The sequence below is a fragment of the Heterodontus francisci genome, chromosome 3, assembly GCF_036365525.1.
Source record: "Heterodontus francisci isolate sHetFra1 chromosome 3, sHetFra1.hap1, whole genome shotgun sequence".
Classification (NCBI taxonomy): domain Eukaryota; kingdom Metazoa; phylum Chordata; class Chondrichthyes; order Heterodontiformes; family Heterodontidae; genus Heterodontus; species Heterodontus francisci.
This window is the reverse complement of record NC_090373.1, coordinates 190,492,967-190,515,961: the sequence shown is the minus strand read 5'-3', so window position 1 is coordinate 190,515,961 and position 22,995 is coordinate 190,492,967. Positions and strand designations below refer to the sequence as shown.

The 22,995-nt window shown below is 48.0% G+C and overlaps 1 protein-coding gene across 1 annotated transcript in view; it reads left to right on the top strand.

Annotated features, from left to right (window-relative positions):
- Positions 1-22,995, top strand: part of lin9 (lin-9 DREAM MuvB core complex component) — a 178,639-nt gene that overhangs the window by 78,214 nt on the left and 77,430 nt on the right. The window contains exons 2-3 of the mRNA XM_068019658.1: positions 9,151-9,183; positions 16,374-16,468. Of these exons, the coding sequence (XP_067875759.1) occupies positions 9,151-9,183; positions 16,374-16,468 (128 nt within the window). The remainder of the gene's footprint in view (positions 1-9,150; positions 9,184-16,373; positions 16,469-22,995) is intronic.

Here is a 22,995-nt window from a genome sequence, read left to right as displayed (position 1 = left end):
ACACCTTCCCTTTTTATATCTCTTGCCCCACCCCCGCTTTACTTGCTTAAAACCTATTACATTTCTGGCTCTGCCAGTTCTGATGAAGGGTCACTGACCTGAAACGTTAACTCTGCTTCTCTCTCCACAGATGCTGCAGACATGCTGAGTATTTCCAACATTTCTTGTTTTTATCTCACGTGCTCAGTGTTGTCTATAGGCCACCAGCTAGTGGGAAGGACGTGGAGGAACAAATTTGCAAGAAAATTGCCGAGAGGTGCAAACATTATAGGGTATATAAAAATTATAGTACAGAGAGGGTGTCATTTGACAGAAAACTGAACAGCCTGGCCCCAAACACGTGGGACTGGGAGTAATCATGAGATTACTGCTTTTGAGGTCCCTTTTTTTAATCGTATAGGGTAGTTATAAAGCAAGACTTTAATTATCTAAACATAGACTGGAATAGTAATAGTATAAAGGGCAGTGAGGGGCAAGAGTTCCTAGCTTGTGTTCAGGAACATTTTCTACAGCAGTATGTTGCAAGTCCAACGAGAAAGGAGGCACTGCTAGACCTGGTTCTTGGGAATGAGGTGGGCCAAGTGAATCAAGTATCAGTAGGAGTGCATTTAGGGCACAGTGATCATTGTATCATAAGGTTTAGGCTGATTATGGAAAAGGACAAAGAGCAATCCAGGGTAAGAATAATTAATGGGGGAAAGCCAACTTCAATGGGGTAAAAATGGAGCTGGCAAATAAATTGGAGTCAAACATTGCCAGGAAAATCGGTAGCTGAACAGTGGGCTACCTTCAAAGAAGAGATACTTCGGGCACAGTCAAGGTATGTTCCCTCGAAGGGGAAAGGCAGGGTAAACAAATCCAGAGTTCCCTGGATGACCAATAGAGGTAGAGATTAAGATAAAGAAGAAAAAGTGTGCTTATGACAGATGTCAGGTAGAAAATACTATTGAGAACCAGGCTGAATATAGAAAGTCCAGAGGGGAAGTGAAACAGTAAATAAGGGAAGCAAAGAGAGAGTATGAAAAGAGACTGACAGCTAGCATTAAAGGAAATCCCAAAGTTTTCTGTAGACAAATAATAAAGGGGTAGTAAAGCACAGTGGCACAGTGGTTAGCACCACAGCCTCACAGCTCCAGGGACCCGGGTTCAATTCTGGGTACTGCCTGTGTGGAGTTTGCAAGTTTTCCCTGTGACCGCGTGGGTTTTTGCCGGGTGCTCCGGTTTCCTCCCACCGCCAAAGACTTGCAGGTGATAGGTAAATTGGCCATTATAAATTGCCCCTAGTATCGGTAGGTGGTAGGGAATATGGGATTACTGTAGGGTTAGTATGAATGGGTGGTTCTTAGTCGGCACAGACTCGGTGGGCCGAAGGGCCTGTTTCAGTGCTGTATCTCTAAAATAAGAAAAAATAAATTTAAAAAAAAAGCCTATTAGGGACTGTAAAGGGGATTTACACATGGAGGCGGAGGGCTGAAGTATTAAATCAAAACTTTGCATCTGTCTTCACAAAGGAAGAAGATGCAGCCCAGGCAATGGTGAAAGAGGATGCAATTCAGACACTAGAAGGGTTTAAAATTGATAAAGATGATATTGACATTGATTAGATAGGCTGTCTGTACTTAAAGTGGATAAAGCACCAGGACCGGATGAGATGCATCCAAGGATACGGAGGGAAGTGAGGGTGGAAATCGCGAGGCACTGGCCATAATTTTTAGAGTCACAGAGTTACACAGCACAGAAACAGGCTTTTTGACCCACCGTGTCTGTGCCGATCATCGAGCACCTATCTATTCGAATCCCATTTTCCAGCACTTGGCCCATAGCCTTGTATGCTATGGATTTCAAGTGCTCATCTAAATACTTCTTAAATGTTGTGTGTGTTCCAGATTCCAACCACCGTCTGGGTGAAAATAATTTTCCTCAAATCCCCTCTAAACCTCCTGCCCCTTACCTTAAATCTATGCCCCCTGGTATTGACACCTCCACTAAGGGAAAAAGTTTCTTCCTATCTACCCTATCAATGCCCCTCATAATTTTGTATACCTCAATCAGGTTCCCCCCTCAGCCTTCTCTGCCCAAAGGAAAACAACCCTAGCCTATCCAGTCTCTTTTCATAGCTGAAATACTCCAGCCCAGGCAGCATCCTGGTGAATCTCCTCTGCACCCTCTCCAGTGCAATCACATCCTTCCTATAGTGTAGCGACCAGAACTGTACACAGTACTCCAGCTGTGGTCTAACTAGCGTTTTGTACAGCTCCATCATAACCTCCCTGCTCTTATTTCTATGCCTTGGGTAATGAAGGCAAGTATCCCATATGCCTTCCTAACCACCTTATCTACCTGTGCTGCTGCCTTCAGTGATCTATGGACAAGTAAACCAAGGTCCCTCTGTACTTCCTAGGGTCCTACCATCCATTGTACATTCCCTTGCCTTGTTAGTCCTCCCAAAATGCATCACCTCACACTTCTCAGAATTAAATTCCATTTGCCACTGCTCTGCCCATCATATCAGCCCATCTAATCCAAGGCTTTCTTCCTCACTATTTACAACACCACCAATTTTCGTGTCATCTGCAAACTTACTGATCATACCTCCTATATTCATGTCTAAATCATTAACGTACACTACAAACAGCAAGGGTCCCAGCACCGATCCTTGCGGTACACCACTGGTCACAGGCTTCCAATCACAAAAACAACCCTCACCGATCACCCTCTGCCTCCTGCCATGAAGCCAATTTTGGATCCACTTTGTCAAATTGCCCTGGATCCCATGGGCTCTTACCTTCCTAACTGATCTCCCATGCGGGACCTTATCAAAAGCCTTATTGAAGTCCATATAGACTACATCAACCGCTTTACCCTCATCTACATATCTAGTCACCTCCTCGAAAAATTCAATCAAAGAACAAAGAACAGTACAGCACAGGAACAGGCATTCGGTCCTCCAAGCCTGCACCGATCTTGATGCCTGTCTAAACTAAAACCTTCTGCACTTCCAGGGACCGTACCCCTCTATTCCCATCCTATTCATGTATTTGTCAAGATGCCTCTTAAACGTCGCTATCGTACCTGCTTCTACCACCTCCCCCGGCAACAAGTTCCAGGCACTCACCACCCTCTGTGTAAAGAGCTTGCCTCGCACATCCCCTCTAAACTTTGCCCCTCTCACCTTAAACCTATGTCCCCTAGTAACTGACTCTTCCACCCTGGGAAAAAGCTTCTGACTATCCACTCTGTCCATGCCGCTCATAACTTTGTAAACCTCTATCATGTCGCCCCTCCACCTCCGTCGTTCCAGTGAAAACAATCCGAGTTTATCCAACCTCTCCTCATAGCTAATGCCCTCCAGACCAGGCAACATCCTGGTAAACCTCTTCTGTACCCTCTCCAAAGCCTCCATGTCCCTCTGGTAGTGTGGCGACCAAAATTGCACGCAATATTCTAAGTGTGGCCTAACTAAAGTTCTGTACAGCTGCAGCATGACTTGCCAATTTTTATACTCTATTCCCCGACCGATGAAGGCAAGCATGCTGTATGCCTTCTTGACGACCTTATCCACTTGCGTTGCCACTTTCAGTGACCTGTGGATCTGTACGCCCAGATCTCTCTGCCTGTCAATACTCCCAAGGGTTCTGCCATTTACTGTATACTTCCCACCTGTATTAGCTCTTCCAAAATGCATGACCTCACATTTGTCCGGATTAAACTCCATCTGCCATTTCTCTGCCCAAGTCTCCAGCCGATCTATATCCTGCTGTTTTTTTCTTTTGGGCCTCCTTATCTCGAGAGACAATGGATATGCGCCTGGAGGTGGTCAGTGGTTTGTGAAGCAGCGCCTGGAGTGGCTATAAAGGCCAATTCTGGAGTGACAGGCTCTTCCACAGGTGCTGCAGAGAAATTTGTTTGTTGGGGCTGTTGCACAGTTGGCTCTCCCCTTGCGCCTCTGTCTTTTTTCCTGCCAACTACTAAGTCTCTTCGACTCGCCACAATTTAGCCCTGTCTTTATGGCTGCCCGCCAGCTCTGGCGAATGCTGGCAACTGACTCCCACGACTTGTGATCAATGTCACACGATTTCATGTCGCGTTTGCAGACGTCTTTATAACGGAGACATGGACGGCCGGTGGGTCTGATACCAGTGGCGAGCTCGCTGTACAATGTGTCTTTGGGGATCCTGCCATCTTCCATGCGGCTCACATGGCCAAGCCATCTCAAGCGCCGCTGACTCAGTAGTGTGTATAAGCTGGGGGTGTTGGCTGCTTCAAGGACTTCTGTGTTGGAGATATAGTCCTGCCACCTGATGCCAAGTATTCTCCGAAGGCAGCGAAGATGGAATGAATTGAGACGTCGCTCTTGGCTGGCATACGTTGTCCAGGCCTCGCTGCCGTAGGGCAAGGTACTGAGGACACAGGCCTGATACGCTCGGACTTTTGTGTTCCGTGTCAGTGCGCCATTTTCCCACACTCTCTTGGCCAGTCTGGACATAGCAGTGGAAGCCTTACCCATGCGCTTGTTGATTTCTGCATCTAGAGACAGGTTACTGGTGATAGTTGAGCCTAGGTATCCTGCTGTATTCTCTGACAATCCTCATCACTATCCGCAACTCCACCAACCTTTGTGTCGTCCGCAAACTTACTTTTCAGACCAGCTACATTTTCCTCCAAATCATTTATATATAATACAAACAGCAAAGGTGCCAGCACTGATCCCTGCGGAACACCACTAGTCACAGCCCTCCATTCAGAAAAGCACCCTTCCACTGCTACCCTCTGTCATCTATGACAGAGCCAGTTCTGTATCCATCTTGCCAGCTCACCTCTGATCCCGTGTGACTTCACCTTTTGTGCCAGTCTGCCATGAGGGACCTTGTCAAAGGCTTTACTAAATTTTTTTTTTTTTAGAACATTACAGCGCAGTACAGGCCCTTCGGCCCTCGATGTTGCGCCGACCTGTGAAACCATCTGACCTACACTATTCCATTTTCATCCATATGTCTATCCAATGCCCACTTAAATGCCCACTTAAATGAAGTTCATATAGACAACATCCACTGCCCTTCCTTCATCAATCATCTTCGTCACTTCCTCAAAAAACTCAATCAAGTTAGTGAGACACGACCTCCCCTTCACAAAACCATGCTGTCTCTCGCTAATAAGTTCATTTGTTTCCAAATGGGAGTAAATCCTGTCCCGAAGAATCCTCTCTAATAATTTCCCTACCACTGACGTAAGGCTCACCGGCCTATAATTTCCTGGATTATCCTTGCTACCCTTCTTAAACAAAGGAACAACATTGGCTATTCTCCAGTCCTCTGGGACCTCACCTGTAGCCAATGAGGATGCAAAGATTTCTGTCAAGGCCCCAGCAATTTCTTCCCCTGTCTCCCTCAGTATTCTGGGGTAGATCCCATCAGGCCCTGGGGACTTATCTACCTTAATGCTTTGCAAGACGCCCAAAACCACCTCCTTTTTGATAAAGACATGACCCAGACTATCTACACTCCCTTCCCTGGACTCAAGTCCTTCTCTTTGGTGAATACTGATGCAAAGTACTCAATTAGCACCTCGCCCATTTCCTCTGGCTCCACACATAGATTCCCTTCTCTGTCCTTGAGTGGGCCAACCCTTTCCCTGGTTACCCTCTTGCTCTTTATATACATATAAAAAGCCTCGGGATTCTCCTTAATCCTGTATGCCAATGACTTTTCATGACCCCTTTTACTCCTCCTGACTCCTTGCTTAAGTTCCTTCCTACTTTCTTTATATTCCTCAAGGGATTCGTCTGTTCCTAGCCTTCCAGTCCTTATGAATGCTTCCTTTTTCTTTTTGACTAGGCTCACAATATTCCGTGTTATCCAAGGTTCCCGAAACTTGCCAAACGTATCCTTCTTCCCACAGGAACATGCCGGTCCTGGATTCTAATCAACTGACGTTTCAAAGACTCCCACATGTCAGATGTTGATTTACCCTCAAACATCCGCCCCCAATCTAAATTCTTCAGTTCCTGCCTAATATTGTTATAATTAGCCTTCCCCCAATGTAGCGCCTTCCCCCAATTTAGCACCTTCACCCGAGGACTACTGTTATCCTTATCCAAAAGTACCTTAAAACTTAGGGAATTATGGTCACTGTTCCCGAAATGCTCCCCTACTGAGACTTCGACCACTTGGCCGGGCTCATTCCCCAATACTAGGTCCAGTACGGCCCCTTCCCTAGTTGGACTATCTACATATTGTTTCAAGAAGTTCTCCTGGATGCTCCTTACAAATTCTGCCCCATTCAAGCCCCCAGCACTAAGTGAGTCCCATTCAATCTCGGGGAAGTTAAAATCACCCACCACTACAACCCTGTTACCTTTACATCTTAGAGACGATCTCCCCCTGGCAAAGCCATGCTGACTATCCCTGATTAATCCTTGCCTCTCCAAGTGGAGATTAATCCTGTCCCTCAGAATTTTTTCCAGTAGTTTCCCTACCACTGATGTTAGACTCACTGGCCTGTAATTACCTGGTTTATCCCTGCTACCCTTCTTGAATAATGGTGCCACATTCACTGTCCTCTGGCACCTCTCCTGTGACCAGAGAGGATTTGAAATTTGTATCAGAGCCCCTGCTATCCCCTCTCTTGCCTCACATAACAGCCTGGGATACATCTCATCTGGGTTTGGGGAATTATCCGCTTTTAAGCCCGCTGAAACTACTAATACCTCCTTCCTTTCAATGCTAATTTGTTCAAGTATATCACAATCCCCCTCCCTGATCTCTACACCTACATCGTCTTTTTCCATAGTGAACACAGATGAAAAGTAATTATTTAAAACCTCACCTATGACCTCCGCCTCCACACACACATTGCCACTTTGGTCCCTAATGGGCCCTACTCTTTCCCTGGTTATCCTCTTGCCCTTAATATATTTATAAAACGCCTTGGGATTTTCCTTTATCTGCCAGTGTTTTTTTCATGCCCCTCCTTAGCTCTCCTAATTACTTTTTTAAGTACCCCCCTACACTTTCTATACTCATCTAGGGCTTCCGCTGTTTTCAGCCCTCTGAATCTGCTATGAGCCTCCTTTTTTTTTCCTTATCCAATCCTATTTATTCCTCGACATCCAGGGTTCCCTGGACTTGTTGGTTTCAGTCTTCCTTAGACTTGGGGGTGGTGCCAGAGGCCTGGAGAATTGCAAATGTTAGACCCTTGTTCAAAAATGGGTGTAAAGATAAGCCCAGCAACTATAGGCCAGTCAGTTTAACTTCGATGGTGGGGAAACTTCTAGAAAGAATAATTCAGGACAAAATTAATAGTCACATGGACAAATTTGTGTTAATTAAGGAAAGCCAGCATGGATTCCTTAGGGGAAAATCATGTTTAACTAACTTGCTGGAGTTTTTGAGGAGGTAACCGAGAGAGTTTATGAGGGCAGTGCTCTTGTACATGGACTTTCAAAAGGCGTTTGCTATAATGCCACACAACAGACTTGTGAGCAACGTTACAGCTCATGGATTAAAGGGACGGTAGCAACATGGATACGGAATTGGCTGAGTGACAGGAAACAAAGAGTAATAGTTAATGGATATTTTTTGGGCTGGAGGAAGGTTTGTAGTGGAGTTCCCCAAGGGTCAGTGTTGGGACCCTTGCTTTTCCTGATGTGTATCAATGACCTAGACCTTGGTGTACAGGGCACTATTTCAAAGTTTGCAGATGATACGAAACTTGGAAGCATTGTGAACTGTGAGGAGGATGGTGTCGAACCACAAATGGACACTGGCAAGTTGGTGGGATGGGCAGACAGGTGGCAGATGAAGTTCAATGCAGAGAAATGTGAAGTGATTCATTTTGGTAGGAAGAATGTGGAGAGACAATAGAAAATAAAGGGTACAATTCTAAAATGGTGCAGACATAGAGGGACCTGGGTGTATATGTGCATAAGTTATTGAAGTTATTGAACTGGCAGGGCCAGTTGAGAGAGTGGTTAATAAAGCACCCGGTATCCTGGGCTTTTATTAACAAGGGCATCGGGTACAAAAGCGAGGAGGTTATATTGAACTTGTATAAGACACTAGTTTGGCCTCAGCTGGAGTATTGTGTCCAGTTCTGGACGTCGCACTTTAGGAAAGACATGAGGGCATTGGAGAGAGTACAGAAAAGATTCATGAGAATGGTTCCAGAGGTGAGGAACTTCAGTTATGACGATAGATTGGAGAAGTTAGGGCTGTTTTCCTTGGAGAAGAGAAGGCGGCACAGTGGCGCAGTGGTTAGCACCGCAGCCTCACAGCTCCAGGGACCCGGGTTCGATTCTGGGTACTGCCTGTGTGGAGTTTGCAAGTTCTCCCTGTGTCTGCGTGGGTTTTCTCCGGGTGCTCCGGTTTCCTCCCACAAGCCAAAAGACTTGCAGGTTGATAGGTAAATTGGCCATTATAAATTGTCACTAGTATAGGTAGGTGGTAGGGAAATATAGGGACAGGTGGGGATGTTTGGTAGGAATATGGGATTAGTGTAGGATGAGTATAAATGGGTGGTTGATGTTCGGCACAGACTCGGTGGGCCAAAGGGCCTGTTTCAGTGCTGTATCTCTAATCTAATCTAAGAGGTGATTTGATAGAGGTATTCAAAATCATGAGAGGTCTGGACAGAGTAGATAGAAACTGTTCCCACTTGTGAAAGGATCGAGAACGAAAGGGCACAGATTTAAAGTATTTGGTAAGAAACAAAAGTGACATGAAAAACATTTTCACACAGCAAGTGGTTAAGGTCGGGAATGCATTGCCTGAGAGTGTGGTGGAGGCAGATTAATTGAAACATTCAAAAGGGGTTTAGACAGTTATATGAAAAGGAAGAATATGCAGGGTTATGGCGAGAAGGCAGGGGAATAGAACAGAGTAAATTGCTCTTTCAGAGAGCCGGTGCACACATGATGGACCGAATGGTCTCCTTCTGCACTGTAACAATTCTGCGAATCTGTGATTGTAGTGACCAAATAATCACAGTAAGTACTATACTGAAATGATGCTGGGGGCATTCTGGAGGTATTGTGTGGCTGATCCTAATCCTGTGCTTAATTTCAGTTCTTTTAGTGACTGGAAATGTCATTTTAAATATTTTAAAACTTCAGTCCATCCCCTGTAAACTAACTGTCACTCTTTCCATTTGCAGGCTCTTCAGCAAAGGCTCTTGTGAGTTTGAAAGGTAAGATTGTTTTTGTATGCGTAATTGCAAAGATTCTCTTTCCCCTTCTACCGCAACCCCACCATTTCAGGTTGCTAATGAAATTGCCCAGGCCAAGTATAGGGCAGTTATACACAGAGTAAAGCTCCCTCTGCATTGAACATTCCCAGACCAAGTGCAGGGCAGCTATACACAGAGTAAAGCTCCCTCTGCATTGAACATTCCCAGACCAAGTGCAGGGCAGCTATACACAGAGTAAAGCTCCCTCTGCATTGAACATTCCCAGACCACGTAGAGGGCAGCTATACACGGAGAAAAGCTCCCACTGCTCTGCGCAAACGGTGTGTCTCGGTCCCCAACCTCAACAGAGCATTTGTGACAATTTTTCCCTTTGACTCACTCCATTCACTCTTGGGCCCTTGAATGAGATTGCCAGTGAGTACTGAATTAGGGCTGGTTTCTGTAGGCCTGAGGAATTGATTTGAGAGGTCCCAGACCCATTTCACATTGGACCCTTCCAGCAGTGTCTCATGCCATTGGTTTGGACCTGATTTGAGCCATGGTTTCCAAGGTGAAAGGCCAGTGTGCCACTCAGTTTCTTTGTCCTCCTTCTCAGACTTCTCAAAAGACTAGCTTTTCTGGTAAATATTTTACGTTTATCACACAAAACTGACTGACGTTGCCAGTCTCTGAGTGATCTGTGAACATTTTTTTTTACATCCACTCCTCCTTGAGCAGAGCCCTGACCTGAATCATTCAAATAGCAACTATTGCTTGTTGCCTGAAATTAATCTGTAGTCAGACACATACTCCAATGGTTTGTCTAGATTTTTGGTGTCAAACCTGGAACCACTTTAATAATGTTTTAGTTCAGATTCCAGGAGCCTGTTGTTTGTGAACTGACTTATCACTTAACTCCCAACAAGTGTCTACAGCACTAAACCCAACTCCCTTCACCCAGTGCCACAGTCGTAGGACCCACAAGAAACTAGCTCTCCACATCTGCCACCAGGATGAAGGGGCTATCATTGGAGGCTGTTCAGAGAAGGTTCACCAGATTGATCCCTGGGATGAAGGTGTTTTCTTATAAGAAAACGTTGAGCAGGTTGGGCCTGTACTCAGTGGAGTTTAGAAGAATGAGAAGTTATGTTTTTACTGAAACATACAAGATTCTGAGGGGGCTTGACAGGGTAGATGTTTCCCTCGGGAATCTAGAACTAGGGAACAGTTTCAAAATAAGGGGTCTCCCATTTAAGATGGAGATGAGGAGGAATTTCTTCTCTGAGGGTCATTAATCTTTGGGAATTCCATTCCCCAGTGAGCAGTGGAGGCTGGGTCATTGAACATATTCAAGGCTGAGTTAGACAGATTTTTGATCGATCGAGGGTTATGGCAAGAAAGTGAAGTTCAGGCCACAATCAGATCAGCCATGATCTTATTGAATGTCAGAGCCGGCTGCTATTTCTTATGTTCCAACGAGACAGGTAAATGCAGGGAGCCAGCTTAAGAGCTGCCAAGCTTTCGGAATCTGAACATAATCTGTCCCGTTACGAAACCGGCTTTCATTTTGTTCTTACACGGTGTTTAGGATTGTGACGGGTACCTGTTCCATGAGATCACACCTCATCTGGGATACTGCACTCTGTTCTCTTCCCTCTTAGGCAGTCCCTCGGGAACGAGGATGACTTTCTTCCACTCCAGGGCTGTAGGTCCTAAGGTGACTGAATAATCCAATTCTGGATCCGCACACTCTGCCACAGGTGGAGCAGGTGGCGTTTGGTGACACAAGAGAATGGCATGTTCGAAATTCCAAATGCTCCTTCCGCTGTTTGCACGTGGTCGTTGCCTGGGCATATCAATGTTGTTCGAACTGGCTGGCACCTTCGTGCATGCTTCTTCTCCATTTTGGGCAGTCTTGGGCAAGAGATTCCCATGAATGAGTGGAGATGTCATATTATTTCAGGGAGGCTTTTAGGACATCCTTGAAGCATTTCCTCTGCTCTCCTGGTAGCCTCTTGCTGTGACGGAACTCGGAGTAGAAAGATTTTTTTGGGAGTCTTATGTCAGGCATACGGATGATGTGGCCCACGCAGCGTAACTGACTAGCCATGACCATTGTCTCGATACTGGGGATGTTGGCCTGAGAGAGGACACTGCTATTGGAGCGCCTGTCCTGCCACTGAATTTGCAGGATGTTGCGGAGGCACTGCTGATATCTCTCCAAGGCTTTGAGATGTCTGCTGTACAGTGTCCACGTTTCTGACACATACAGGAGGGCAGGTAACACTGCGACCCTGTAGACCATGAGCTTGGTGCCAGGTTTGAGGTCTTTGTCATCAAACACGCTTTTCCTCAGACGACCGAAGGTTGCGCTGGCACACTGGAGACGATGCTGAGTTTCATCGGCGATGTCTGCATTTGCTGAGAGGAGAAGTGATCCAAATTGTCCAGTGGTTCGCCTTGGATCTTGATGGTTTGGGGCCAGTGTTGCGCTGTGCGAGCAGGCTGGAAGAGGACCTTTGTCTTCTGGATGTTTAGCTTAAGGCCCATTCTTTCATACGTCTCCGTGAATGCATCAACGAGGGTTTGAAGCTCGGCCTCTGAGTGTGCACATACGCAAGCATCGTCAGCATACTGCAGCTCGATGACAGAGGTTGGAGTGGCCTTGGTTCTGGACTGGAGGCGACATAGGTTAAATAGTTTGCCGCTTGTCCTGTAGAGTAGATCTACTCCGGCAGGGTAAAGCCTGGCTCGGGTATAAAATTAAAACCCGACCTGAGCCCAACCTGACCACAGCCAGCCCGAGCCCTTTAATTTTTTTTCACCCCTGACCCAACACGAATCCCCTTCTTCTGTTCCGGCAGCAGGCGATTCCTGTGACTTCCCAGAAGCAGTGTCCAGCCCAACCCGAACCAAGCCTGAATGCTGGACTGGGAATTTTGACCCGACCCGACCCGCACCGTAGTTGGGTCTGGTCGGGTTAGGGTCATGTAACCAGGTTTTACAGCGGGGAGTTTCAAGGAGATGAGGTGGAATGTTGTGGCGAGGAAGATGGAGAAGAGCACCTCAGACAAGCCTTGGAGGGGATACAGTGCAGACAGGATAATGACAGAGCTTAGACTTAAATTATGAGGGCCGGCAAATTTGGCTTAAATTCTCAAGTTTAGAAAGTTGAGGAGTGATCTGACTGTGTTTAAAAATGATAAAACAATTCGATTGCATAGATATAGAAAAATACTTTTTTTCCTCTGGTGTGGTAATCCAGAGCCTGGAGGGCCAAATCTTAAAGTTAGTGCGAGGCCATTTGGGAGTGAAATCGGGAAGCATTTTTTCACATGAGGGTATTGGGAATCTGAATTGCCTACCTCCAAAAGGCTGAGCATGTTGGATGATTTGAAGCTTAAATAGGTACATAGAAAATAGGAGTAGGCCATTCAGTCCCTCGAGCCTGTTCTGACGCCTTTCAATGAGATCAGGGCTAATCTGTAATTGAACTCCACCCACGCAACTTGCCTCCATATCCCTTAATACCCATGGCTAGCAAAATTCTGTCATTGTCAGGTTTTAATTAAGCTAGCATCTACTGCTTTTTGTGGGGCAGAGTTCCACATTACTACCACCGTTTGCATGAAGAAATGTTTCCTAACTTTTCTTTCCTAAATGACCTAGCTCAGGCTTTAAGGTTATGTCCCTTTTCCTAGATTTCCCTCACCAGCTAAAAAAGTTTATTTTTATCTACCTTATCAATTCCTTGCAAAATCATAAAATCTCAATTAAGTCATACTTAACCTTCCGTATTCCTACTTTATGTAATCTCTCTTCTTACTCTAACCCTTGGAGCCCTGGTTATCCAGTTATCTGGTGCCAAGAAAGATAGTCCAACAGCAGCATCTTCTCCTAGCCCAGCATCGGGTGCTAATCACCCAAAACCAGCTCCACTGGGCGGGACATGTCGTTCACATACCTGACACCAGACTCCCGAAGCAGCTGTTCTACTCTGAACTTGGTCGTGGCAGGAGACTTCATCAGGAACATGTGGAGGCGAAGTCGAAGCATCAGAGGGAGTGCACAAACTTCCAAACTACTCATCTACCTGACCCTTCAAGCACCACCTGCCCCTAGTGGCAGAATCTGCAGATCATGCATTGGACTTACCAGCCATCTCAGAACCCATCGAACCGGAGTGAAAGCAGGTCATCCTCGATCCCGAGGGACTGCTTAAAAAGAAGAATATTCTGGTGAATCTGCACTCCCTGCATTATATCCTTTGTGGTGCAGTGACCAAAGCACACTGCTCCAGATGTGGTCTAAACAGGCCTTTATACAGCTGTAGCAGAACTTGCTCCCCTTTATATTCTAGCCCTCAAGTAATGAAAGCTAACATTTCATTAGTCTTTTTGATTATTTTTTTTGTACCTGACTATAGTTTTTAGTGATCAATGTACATGAACCACTAAATCTCTTTGGACATCTCACTGTTACTAAATTTTTGCCATTTTAAAAAATACTCTGATCTATTTTTTTTTAGTCCAAAATGGATGGCCTCATATTTACCTGTGTTCAAATCCATCTGCCACAGTTTTGCGCACTAACTTAATTTATCATTATCTCTTTGTAATTTTATGCTCCCATCTAAACTACTTATAATGCCACCAATCTTTGTGTCATTTGCAAACTTGGATCCACAGCTCTCTTGTGTTATCAAAGTGATTAATAAATATAGTGAATATTTGAGGCCCCATCACAGATCAATGTGGGACACCACTAGTTGCTTCCTTACAACTCGAGTACATACTCATTATCCCTACTCTTTCTGTCTTCTACCACCCAACCAATCTCCTAACTAAGTCACTAATTTAAATTCCTGATCTGGAGCACCTTCGGTTGGCTGCTGTCCTGGGAACCAGAGGAGGTGCAGGACCCTGTCTGACCACAGACCTGGGGGGAGAAGCTAGAAACCAAGAGCAACACCATCATGTCCCTGTACTGTGGTCATTGCACTGCAATATAACCTGGCCATTGCACTGGCCCTTAATCTACCCGTTATTGAGCTCCAGATGTGCAAGTCCTACTGCTGCATCCTTAGTCCCCCAGGAAATAGTGCCAGCTTCTATCAAATGAATTACTCTGATGTTGGCTCATTCAGTGGTAGCCCTAAAAAAACAATTTAATGCATTAAGCAGTGCCGAGCCACGTATTGCTAATGCACGTATTTTTAGTGTGTGAGTGAGGGTTTCCAGGCAGCAATCCATCAACACATTAATGAGCAAAGTGGTTTCAAAATTGAGGTTTGCTGCAGGGCAAAGCTGATGAGGTCTGTGTCCTGAACTCACCTTTTTCTCATAAGTTTTATAGCACAGAAGGAGTCATTTGGCCCGTCATGGCTGCACAGACTCTCAGAGCTGTCTCACTTGGTCCCATCCCCTACCTTTATGCCATTCCCTTTTCAAATACTAATCCATTTATCCACTTCTCATTAAGAGTAGTTATGGATTCTGCTTCCACTACTGTTTTTCTTGCATTTCTGAGACGTGGAAATAATGCTCTGCGTTTAGAATTTTTTCAAAAACTCCGAATATCTCACTTTGGCAATTTGTAAATTTATGTACCCCAATTACCAACTCTTGCCTACCAGTGGAAATAACTTCTCCTTATTTAACTTATCAAAACCTCTCAGTCTTGAACAGATCTATCTGATCTCTTAACCTTCTCTGTTGTAGTGAAACAAGTCCCAGTTTCTCTATTGTCTCTCATGTCCAAAGCCTCCCATCCTTGGTATCTCAATGAATCTCTTCTGCATCCATCCTTGTCAAAGTATGGTACCCAAAACTGGATATAGTATTCCAATGATTTGTGTAGGTTTAGCATTACCTCTGCAATTTTCTTTGGAGTTATACGTGTTCCAACTGAATCTTGAATGTGCTACAATAAATTTTTTAAATTCATTCACTGCATGTGAGCATCACTGGTGAGGCCGGCATTCATTGCCCATCCTTAATTGCCCTTGAGAAGGTGGTAATGAGCCTTGAATATAACTAGTGGCTTGCTAGGCCATTTCAGAGGGCAGTTATTGCTTTGGGTCTGGGGTCACATATAGGCCAGACTGGGTAATGACGGTAGATTTCCTTCCCGAAAGGACATTAGTGAACCAGATGGGTTTTTATGGCAATCTGCTGGTTTCATGGTCACCATGATATAGTGTTTAAATTCCCCAGCTGCCATGGTGGAATTTGAACTCGTGTTCCTGGATCGTTAGTCCAGGCCTCTGGATTGTTAGTCCAGTAACATAACCACGATGCTAAATGAACCACAATCATATCATTTCAAAGTCGTATTCGGACTATAAATTGCTTGCACTTTGCTCTCTTAGTTTATGATATTGGTGTGGACTTCAGAAGTACTTTTCTTTGTACTATTCTGCTCTCACGTTTTTAGGCGCTTAGGAATTCCTACATGCAGCAAAATGAAAATTTTCTTTTTAAAATTTGTTTCACATTTCTAACAAAATTGTGAGCGTTTCCTTCCGAGACAAAAAAATCTGGAAGGATCCCAAATCTGAAGTAAAATCACAATATGTTCTAAATCCACAGCAGGTCAGTCAGAATCTGAAAAGGGCGATGGCAGGTTAATATTCTGGGTGCTGGCCCTCAGTCAGAACTGAATACGGCTCTATTAGATTATCGCTGAGTACTGAACAGAAGAAATCCTAATTCATGCATATATTATATCAGTACGTAAAGAATTCCCATGTCAACTTTTTGGTGTGTATGTGTTACTGTTATGTCATGAATCGTGCACAGACTGACCTGAACTGTGTAGCCTATTGTCAGTAGGGTTTCAACAAAGTTGAACGGCCTGGTATAACCCACCCACATGAAACATTACAGGTGTTTTTTGCTTCTACTTGTGGGCTGTCTTGAGCATTTTGAGGTAAGTGGGGTGTGGGGGTGGTGGTTACAGCCTTTTGCTGATGGTGGCATGCTGGGTGGTCCTGTATTAAGAGGATCACACAACATCAGAGCATTGGGAAAACGACTATCTTTTTCTGGCATGCTCCATCAAAACATTAATTGAACCTAGAGGTAGTGTTGTCTCTCCTCTCTCTGATATATACAGCTTTTCAACAGCATGCATTTGCCAGGCATCAGCAAGGAAGGGTGAAGATGCCCAGATTGTTTCAATCCTGAGTCCAGTGTCTTTTACTCCAACAGAAGGAAGCTTGTCCAGCACATGGAATGAGAAGTACATTGCATTATCCAGGACTCCTCCATGGAAAGGAAGAAACTCCTGCTCTATTGTTGAGACTGTAAGGCACTTTATTCTACTTTGTTTGTTTGCAATCGTTTTAATGTTAGGGTGGAGAGAGTATTCCTTCTTTCAGCCAGGTGTTGCTCTGAAAAGGAATGGTGTACCTGGTGATATAACTGTGGGATAATCAGCCTCGTATGATTGCGATAAAATGTGGACGACCTTTGTACAGTTTTGTTCTTGAGCTGGCTAGCTGACTTGTGAAACAAAGGTACATCATTAGAATTAGAATTAGAACATTACAGCGCAGTACAGGCCCTTCGGCCCTCGATGTTGTGCCGACCTGTGAAACCATCTGACCTACACTATTCCATTTTCATCCATATGTCTATCCAATGACCACTTAAATGCCCTTAAAGTTGGCGAGTCTACTACTGTTGCAGGCAGGGCGTTCCACGCCCCTACTACTCTCTGAGTAAAGAAACTACCTCTGACATCTGTCCTATATCTATCACCCCTCAACTTAAAGCTATGTCCCCTCGTGTTTGCCATCACCATCCGAGGAAAAAGACTCTCACTATCCACCCTATCTAACCCTCTGATTATCTTCTATGTCTCTATTAAGTCACCTCTCCTCCTCCTTCTCTCCAACGAAAACAACCTCAAGTCCCTCAGCCTTTCCTCGTAAGACCTTCCCTCCGTACCAGGCAACATCCTAGTAAATCTCCTCTGTACCCTTTCCATAGCTTCCACATCCTTCCTATAATGCGGTGACCAGAACTGCACGCAATACTCCAGGTGCGGTCTCACCAGAGTTTTGTACAGCTGCAGCATGACCTCGTGGCTCCGAAACTCGATCCCCCTACTAATAAAAGCTAACACACCATATGCCTTCTTAACAGCCCTATTAACCTGGGTAGCAACCTTCAGGGATTTATGCACCTGGACACCAAGATCTCTCTGTTCATCTACACTACCAAGAATCTTCCCATTAGCCCAGTACTCTGCATTCCTGTTACTCCTTCCAAAGTGAATCACCTCGCACTTTTCCACATTAAACTCCATTTGCCATCTCTCAGCCCAGCTCTGCAGCCTATCTATGTCCCTCTGTACCCTACAACATCCTTCGGCACTATCCACAACTCCACCGACCTTAGTGTCATCCGCAAATTTACTAACCCACCCTTCTACACCCTCTTCCAGGTCATTTATAAAAATGACAAACAGCAGTGGCCCCAAAACAGATCCTTGCGGTACACCACTAGTAACTAAACTCCAGGTTGAACATTTGCCATCAACCACCACCCTCTGTCTTCTTTCAGCTAGCCAATTTCTGATCCAAAGCTCTAAATCACCTTCAACCCCATACTTCCATATTTTCTGCAATAGCCTACCATGGGGAACCTTATCAAACGCCTTACTGAAATCCATATACACCACATCCACTGCTTTACCCTCATCCACCTGTTTGGTCACCTTCTCGAAAAACTCAATAAGGTTTGTGAGGCACGACCTACCCGTCACAAAACCGTGCTGACTATCGCTAATGAACTTATTCTTTTCACGATGATTATAAATCCTATCTCTTATAACCTTTTCCAACATTTTACCCACAACCGAAGTAAGGCTCACAGGTCTATAATTACCAGGGCTGTCTCTACTCCCCTTCTTGAACAAGGGGACAACATTTGCTATCCTCCAGTCTTCCGGCACTATTCCTGTCGACAATGACGACATAAAGATCAAGGACAAAGGCTCTGCAATCTCCTCCCTGGCTTCCCATAGAATCCTAGGATAAATCCCATCTGGCCCAGGGGACTTATCTATTTTCACACTTTCCAAAATTGATAACACCTCCTCCTTGTGGACCTCAATCCCATCTAGCCTGGTAGCCTGAATCTCAGTATTCTCCTCGACAACATTTTCTTTCTCTACTGTAAATACTGACGCAAAATATTCATTTAACACTTCCCCTATCTCCTCTGATTCCACACACAACTTCCCACTACTATCCTTGATTGGCCCTAATCTAACTCTAGTTAGATTAATCTAGTTAGGTTAATCATGTCTAGAGTAAGTGAGTTGGTATGAAGTGATGTGACTTCTGTGACCGCTCTCCACTAATTCTAGATGTAGCTTGCTTCCCTGCCTGAGTCCCACAAAACAAGAACAACTTCATTGATATAGCACCTTCGACGTAGTAAAACGAGCTAAAATGCTTCACGGTGTAATAAAAAATTGACACTGAGCAAAAGAGAGAGAAATTAGGACAGCTGACCATAAGTTTGGCCCAAGAGATAGGTTTTAAGTAGTGTCCTGAAGGAGGAAAGAGGTTTAGAGAGAGAATTCCAGAGAATGGGGCCTAGGCAGCTGCAGGGGAAGGAGGTAGGGATGGCATGCACGAGAGACCAGACTTAGAGGATCGCTGGAAGAGGTTACGGAGTTGGGGAGGTGCAAGGCCATGGAGGGATTTGAACATATGGATGAGAATTTTGTAAGTCAGCGGACACAGTGTTATTGAATGAACAGGACCTTATGCAAAAGCAACGTATGCAGCGAAAATGCAGATTTCTGAGCAATAACGAATCCCTTGCCGTAGAAAAATATTCACCCTCACCATGCATTGACAGCAAACATCTGACCACATTGTGTCAATGGAACTACCACACAGTTCATTTAATTCCACTTAACTGAAAATGGAAGTATTTGCGCTCCCTCCATTGACTCAATGGATAAATGTATGACACTCAGCCATACACACCAGAAAGGTCTCAGGTCCAATCTTTGGGACACTGCTGAGCTAGTGCAGCAGTCGGAGTAATGGAGTGAGAGGGAGAGCAAGGAAAATCAGCCAGTGGTTCACATTCCTGATTGCTACCCAGTGGCCACTCCTGGACATTAAAGGCAGGGCCTTCACTCACGTGTGACGCCTGTCCACTGTCGATTGGCCTCAGCTGTCGCATGTAGAATGGCTGGTTAGGCAAAGGATCAGAGGCCTGTTGCCATCAGTGGGTCTTATTGCACATGGATGATGAGGGTGAGAATGGAGCAGCGACCTATAAGTAGTCGATTTTAATTCCCCTTTTAATTCATGAAAATTTTATTGTTGCAGTTCTCAAATACGTAATGGAATTGCATTTAGGACACCCATTGTACAGCCACCAACCAATGACCTCTGCATAAATAGCTTGTGTTTTGATTTAGTGCGATGGGGTGAATGGGGAACGTGAGGTAAAACTGTTTAGTACCTTCTAAACTTGGGGGTTTCTAAGCACAGCCCTAATTGTGCATTTCTTCAACGGTTACACTGATACTAACTTGTATGAATGTTTTGTGCAACTTCTGGTGGTTTCTAATTCTTGTATTTCTTAATCCAGGTTTATGATATTGATTACAAAGCTATTCTTGAATGGTGTATCTGTAGATTTACTACTAAAGTATGAAGTCTCTGGGAATCTGATGCTGCCTGGTGTGGGAATTAGTGACATTCTTATCATCATCTCTGCAAATGGATATTATGGCCTACATTACTTTTGCAGTTTTATGTATTCCGCAACTAGACCAGTTACAATTTTTGTGTATGTTTTATTTATAGTGAGTGGAAAGGTGCACTGTTTTACAACTACAAGGGTGTACCGTGAAGTAGGGTGGGAGGAGGCTTGTGTGGAGCGTAAACACTGGCAGAGACTAGTTGGACTGAATGGTCTGGTTCTGTAAATTCTATGTAACAAAGTGTGACGGGAAATGCTGCAAAGTACATCTGGCACTTGCAGGAAATGTGTCCTACACACAAGACTTTGTAATTTGAACATTTTATGCATTCATATAATAGGATGGGACTGACTGTCCCAGTTTGTTACTGATGCAAAACAATTTGTTCAAAAACAGGGAAAGAAAGCGGCCCATTTCACTCTGGTTTCTGCCCTGGAGCCTCAAACGTACAATTTTCTGACCTTTTTAAAAATTGAATTCTGCATATTTTAAAAGAGGCCCAGCAGGGTTAGAGAAGACTCCTGGAAGGTCAGGTTAGCAGCTAAACATCACAATTGTGCCCCAGAACCCCACAGCTAAACAACACAGTCTCTCTCTCTCTCTCTCTTTCTCCCCGTCTCTCTCTATCTCCCCCTCTCTCTCTCTATCTCACCCTCTCCCTCTATCTCCCCCCCTCTCTCTCTCTCACCCACTCTCCCTATCTCCCCCTCTCTCTCTATCTCCATCTCCAGCTCCCCTCTCTCTCCAGCTCCCCTCTCTCTCTAGCTCCCCTCTCTCTCTAGCTCCCCTCTCTCTCTAGCTCCCCTCTCTCTCTAGCTCCCCTCTCTCTCTAGCACCCCTCTCTCTCTAGCACCCCTCTCTCTCTAGCACCCCTCTCTCTCTAGCTCCCCGTCACTCTCTATCTCCCCCTCTCTCTATCACCCCGTCCCCCCCCCCTCTGTCCCCCCCCCTCTGTCCCCCGCCCTCTGTCCCCCGCCCTCTGTCCCCCCCCCTCTGTCCCCCCCCTCTGTCCCCCCCCTCTGTCCCCCCCCCTCTGTCCCCCCCCTCTGTCCCCCCCCTCTGTCCCCCCCCTCTGTCCCCCCCCTCGGTCCCCCCCCTCTGTCCCCCCCCCTCTGTCCCCCCCCCTCTGTCCCCCCCCCCTCTGTCCCCCCCCCCCTCTGTCCCCCCCCCCCTCTGTCCCCCCCCCCCTCTGTCCCCCCCCCCCTCTGTCCCCCCCCCCCTCTGTCCCCCCCCCCCTCTGTCCCCCCCCCCCTCTGTCCCCCCCCCCCTCTGTCCCCCCCCCCTCTGTCCCCCCCCCCTCTGTCCCCCCCCCCTCTGTCCCCCCCCCCTCTGTCCCCCCCCCCTCTGTCCCCCCCCCCTCTGTCCCCCCCCCCTCTGTCCCCCCCCCCTCTGTCCCCCCCCCCTCTGTCCCCCCCCCCTCTGTCCCCCCCCCCTCTGTCCCCCCCCCCTCTGTCCCCCCCCCTCTGTCCCCCCCCCTCTGTCCCCCCCCCTCTGTCCCCCCCCCTCTGTCCCCCCCCCTCTGTCCCCCCCCCTCTGTCCCCCCCCCTCTGTCCCCCCCCCTCTGTCCCCCCCCCTCTGTCCCCCCCCCTCTGTCCCCCCCCCTCTGTCCCCCCCCCTCTGTCCCCCCCCCTCTGTCCCCCCCCCCTCTGTCCCCCCCCCCCTCTGTCCCCCCCCCCCTCTGTCCCCCCCCCCCTCTGTCCCCCCCCCCCTCTGTCCCCCCCCCCCTCTGTCCCCCCCCCTCTGTCCCCCCCCCTCTGTCCCCCCCCCTCTGTCCCCCCCCCTCTGTCCCCCCCCCTCTGTCCCCCCCCCTCTGTCCCCCCCCCTCTGTCCCCCCCCCTCTGTCCCCCCCCCTCTGTCCCCCCCCCTCTGTCCCCCCCCCCTCTGTCCCCCCCCCTCTGTCCCCCCCCCTCTGTCCCCCCCCCCTCTGTCCCCCCCCCCTCTGTCCCCCCCCCTCTGTCCCCCCCCCTCTGTCCCCCCCCCTCTGTCCCCCCCCCTCTGTCCCCCCCCCTCTGTCCCCCCCCCTCTGTCCCCCCCCCCTCTGTCCCCCCCCCTCTGTCCCCCCCCCTCTGTCCCCCCCCCTCTGTCCCCCCCCCCTCTGTCCCCCCCCCCTCTGTCCCCCCCCCCTCTGTCCCCCCCCCCTCTGTCCCCCCCCCCTCTGTCCCCCCCCCCTCTGTCTCCCCCCCCTCTGTCCCCCCCCCCTCTGTCCCCCCCCCCTCTGTCCCCCCCCCCTCTGTCCCCCCCCCCTCTGTCCCCCCCCCCTCTGTCCCCCCCCCCTCTGTCCCCCCCCCCTCTGTCCCCCCCCCCTCTGTCCCCCCCCCCTCTGTCCCCCCCCCCTCTGTCCCCCCCCCCTCTGTCCCCCCCCCCCTCTGTCCCCCCCCCCTCTGTCCCCCCCCCTCTGTCCCCCCCCCTCTGTCCCCCCCCCTCTGTCCCCCCCTCTGTCCCCCCCTCTGTCCCCCCCTCTGTCCCCCCCTCCTCTGTCCCCCCCCCCTCTGTCCCCCCCCCCTCTGTCCCCCCCCCCTCTGTCCCCCCCCCCTCTGTCCCCCCCCCCTCTGTCCCCCCCCCCTCTGTCCCCCCCCCTCTGTCCCCCCCCCTCTGTCCCCCCCCCTCTGTCCCCCCCCCTCTGTCCCCCCCCCCTCTGTCCCCCCCCCTCTTTCCCCCCCCCCGTCTCTTTCCCCCCCCCGTCTCTTTCCCCCCCCCGTCTCTTTCCCCCCCCCCGTCTCTTTCCCCCCCCCGTCTCTTTCCCCCCCCCCGTCTCTTTCCCCCCCCCCGTCTCTTTCCCCCCCCCCGTCTCTTCCCCCCCCCCGTCTCTTTCCCCCCCCCGTCTCTTTCCCCCCCCCGTCTCTTTCCCCCCCCCGTCTCTTTCCCCCCCCCGTCTCTTTCCCCCCCCCACCTCCTGTCTCTTCTTCTCCCCCACCCCCTGTCTCTTCTTCTCCCCCACCCTCTGTCTCTTCTCCTCCCCCACCCTCTGTCTCTTCTCCTCCCCCACCCTCTTTCCTTCCCCCCCGTCCCTCCACCCCCCATGTCTCTCCGCCCCCTTCTCTTGCTCTTTCTCTCTCCCCCCCGCCAATCTCCCTCCTTGCCAGTTTTGGTCTC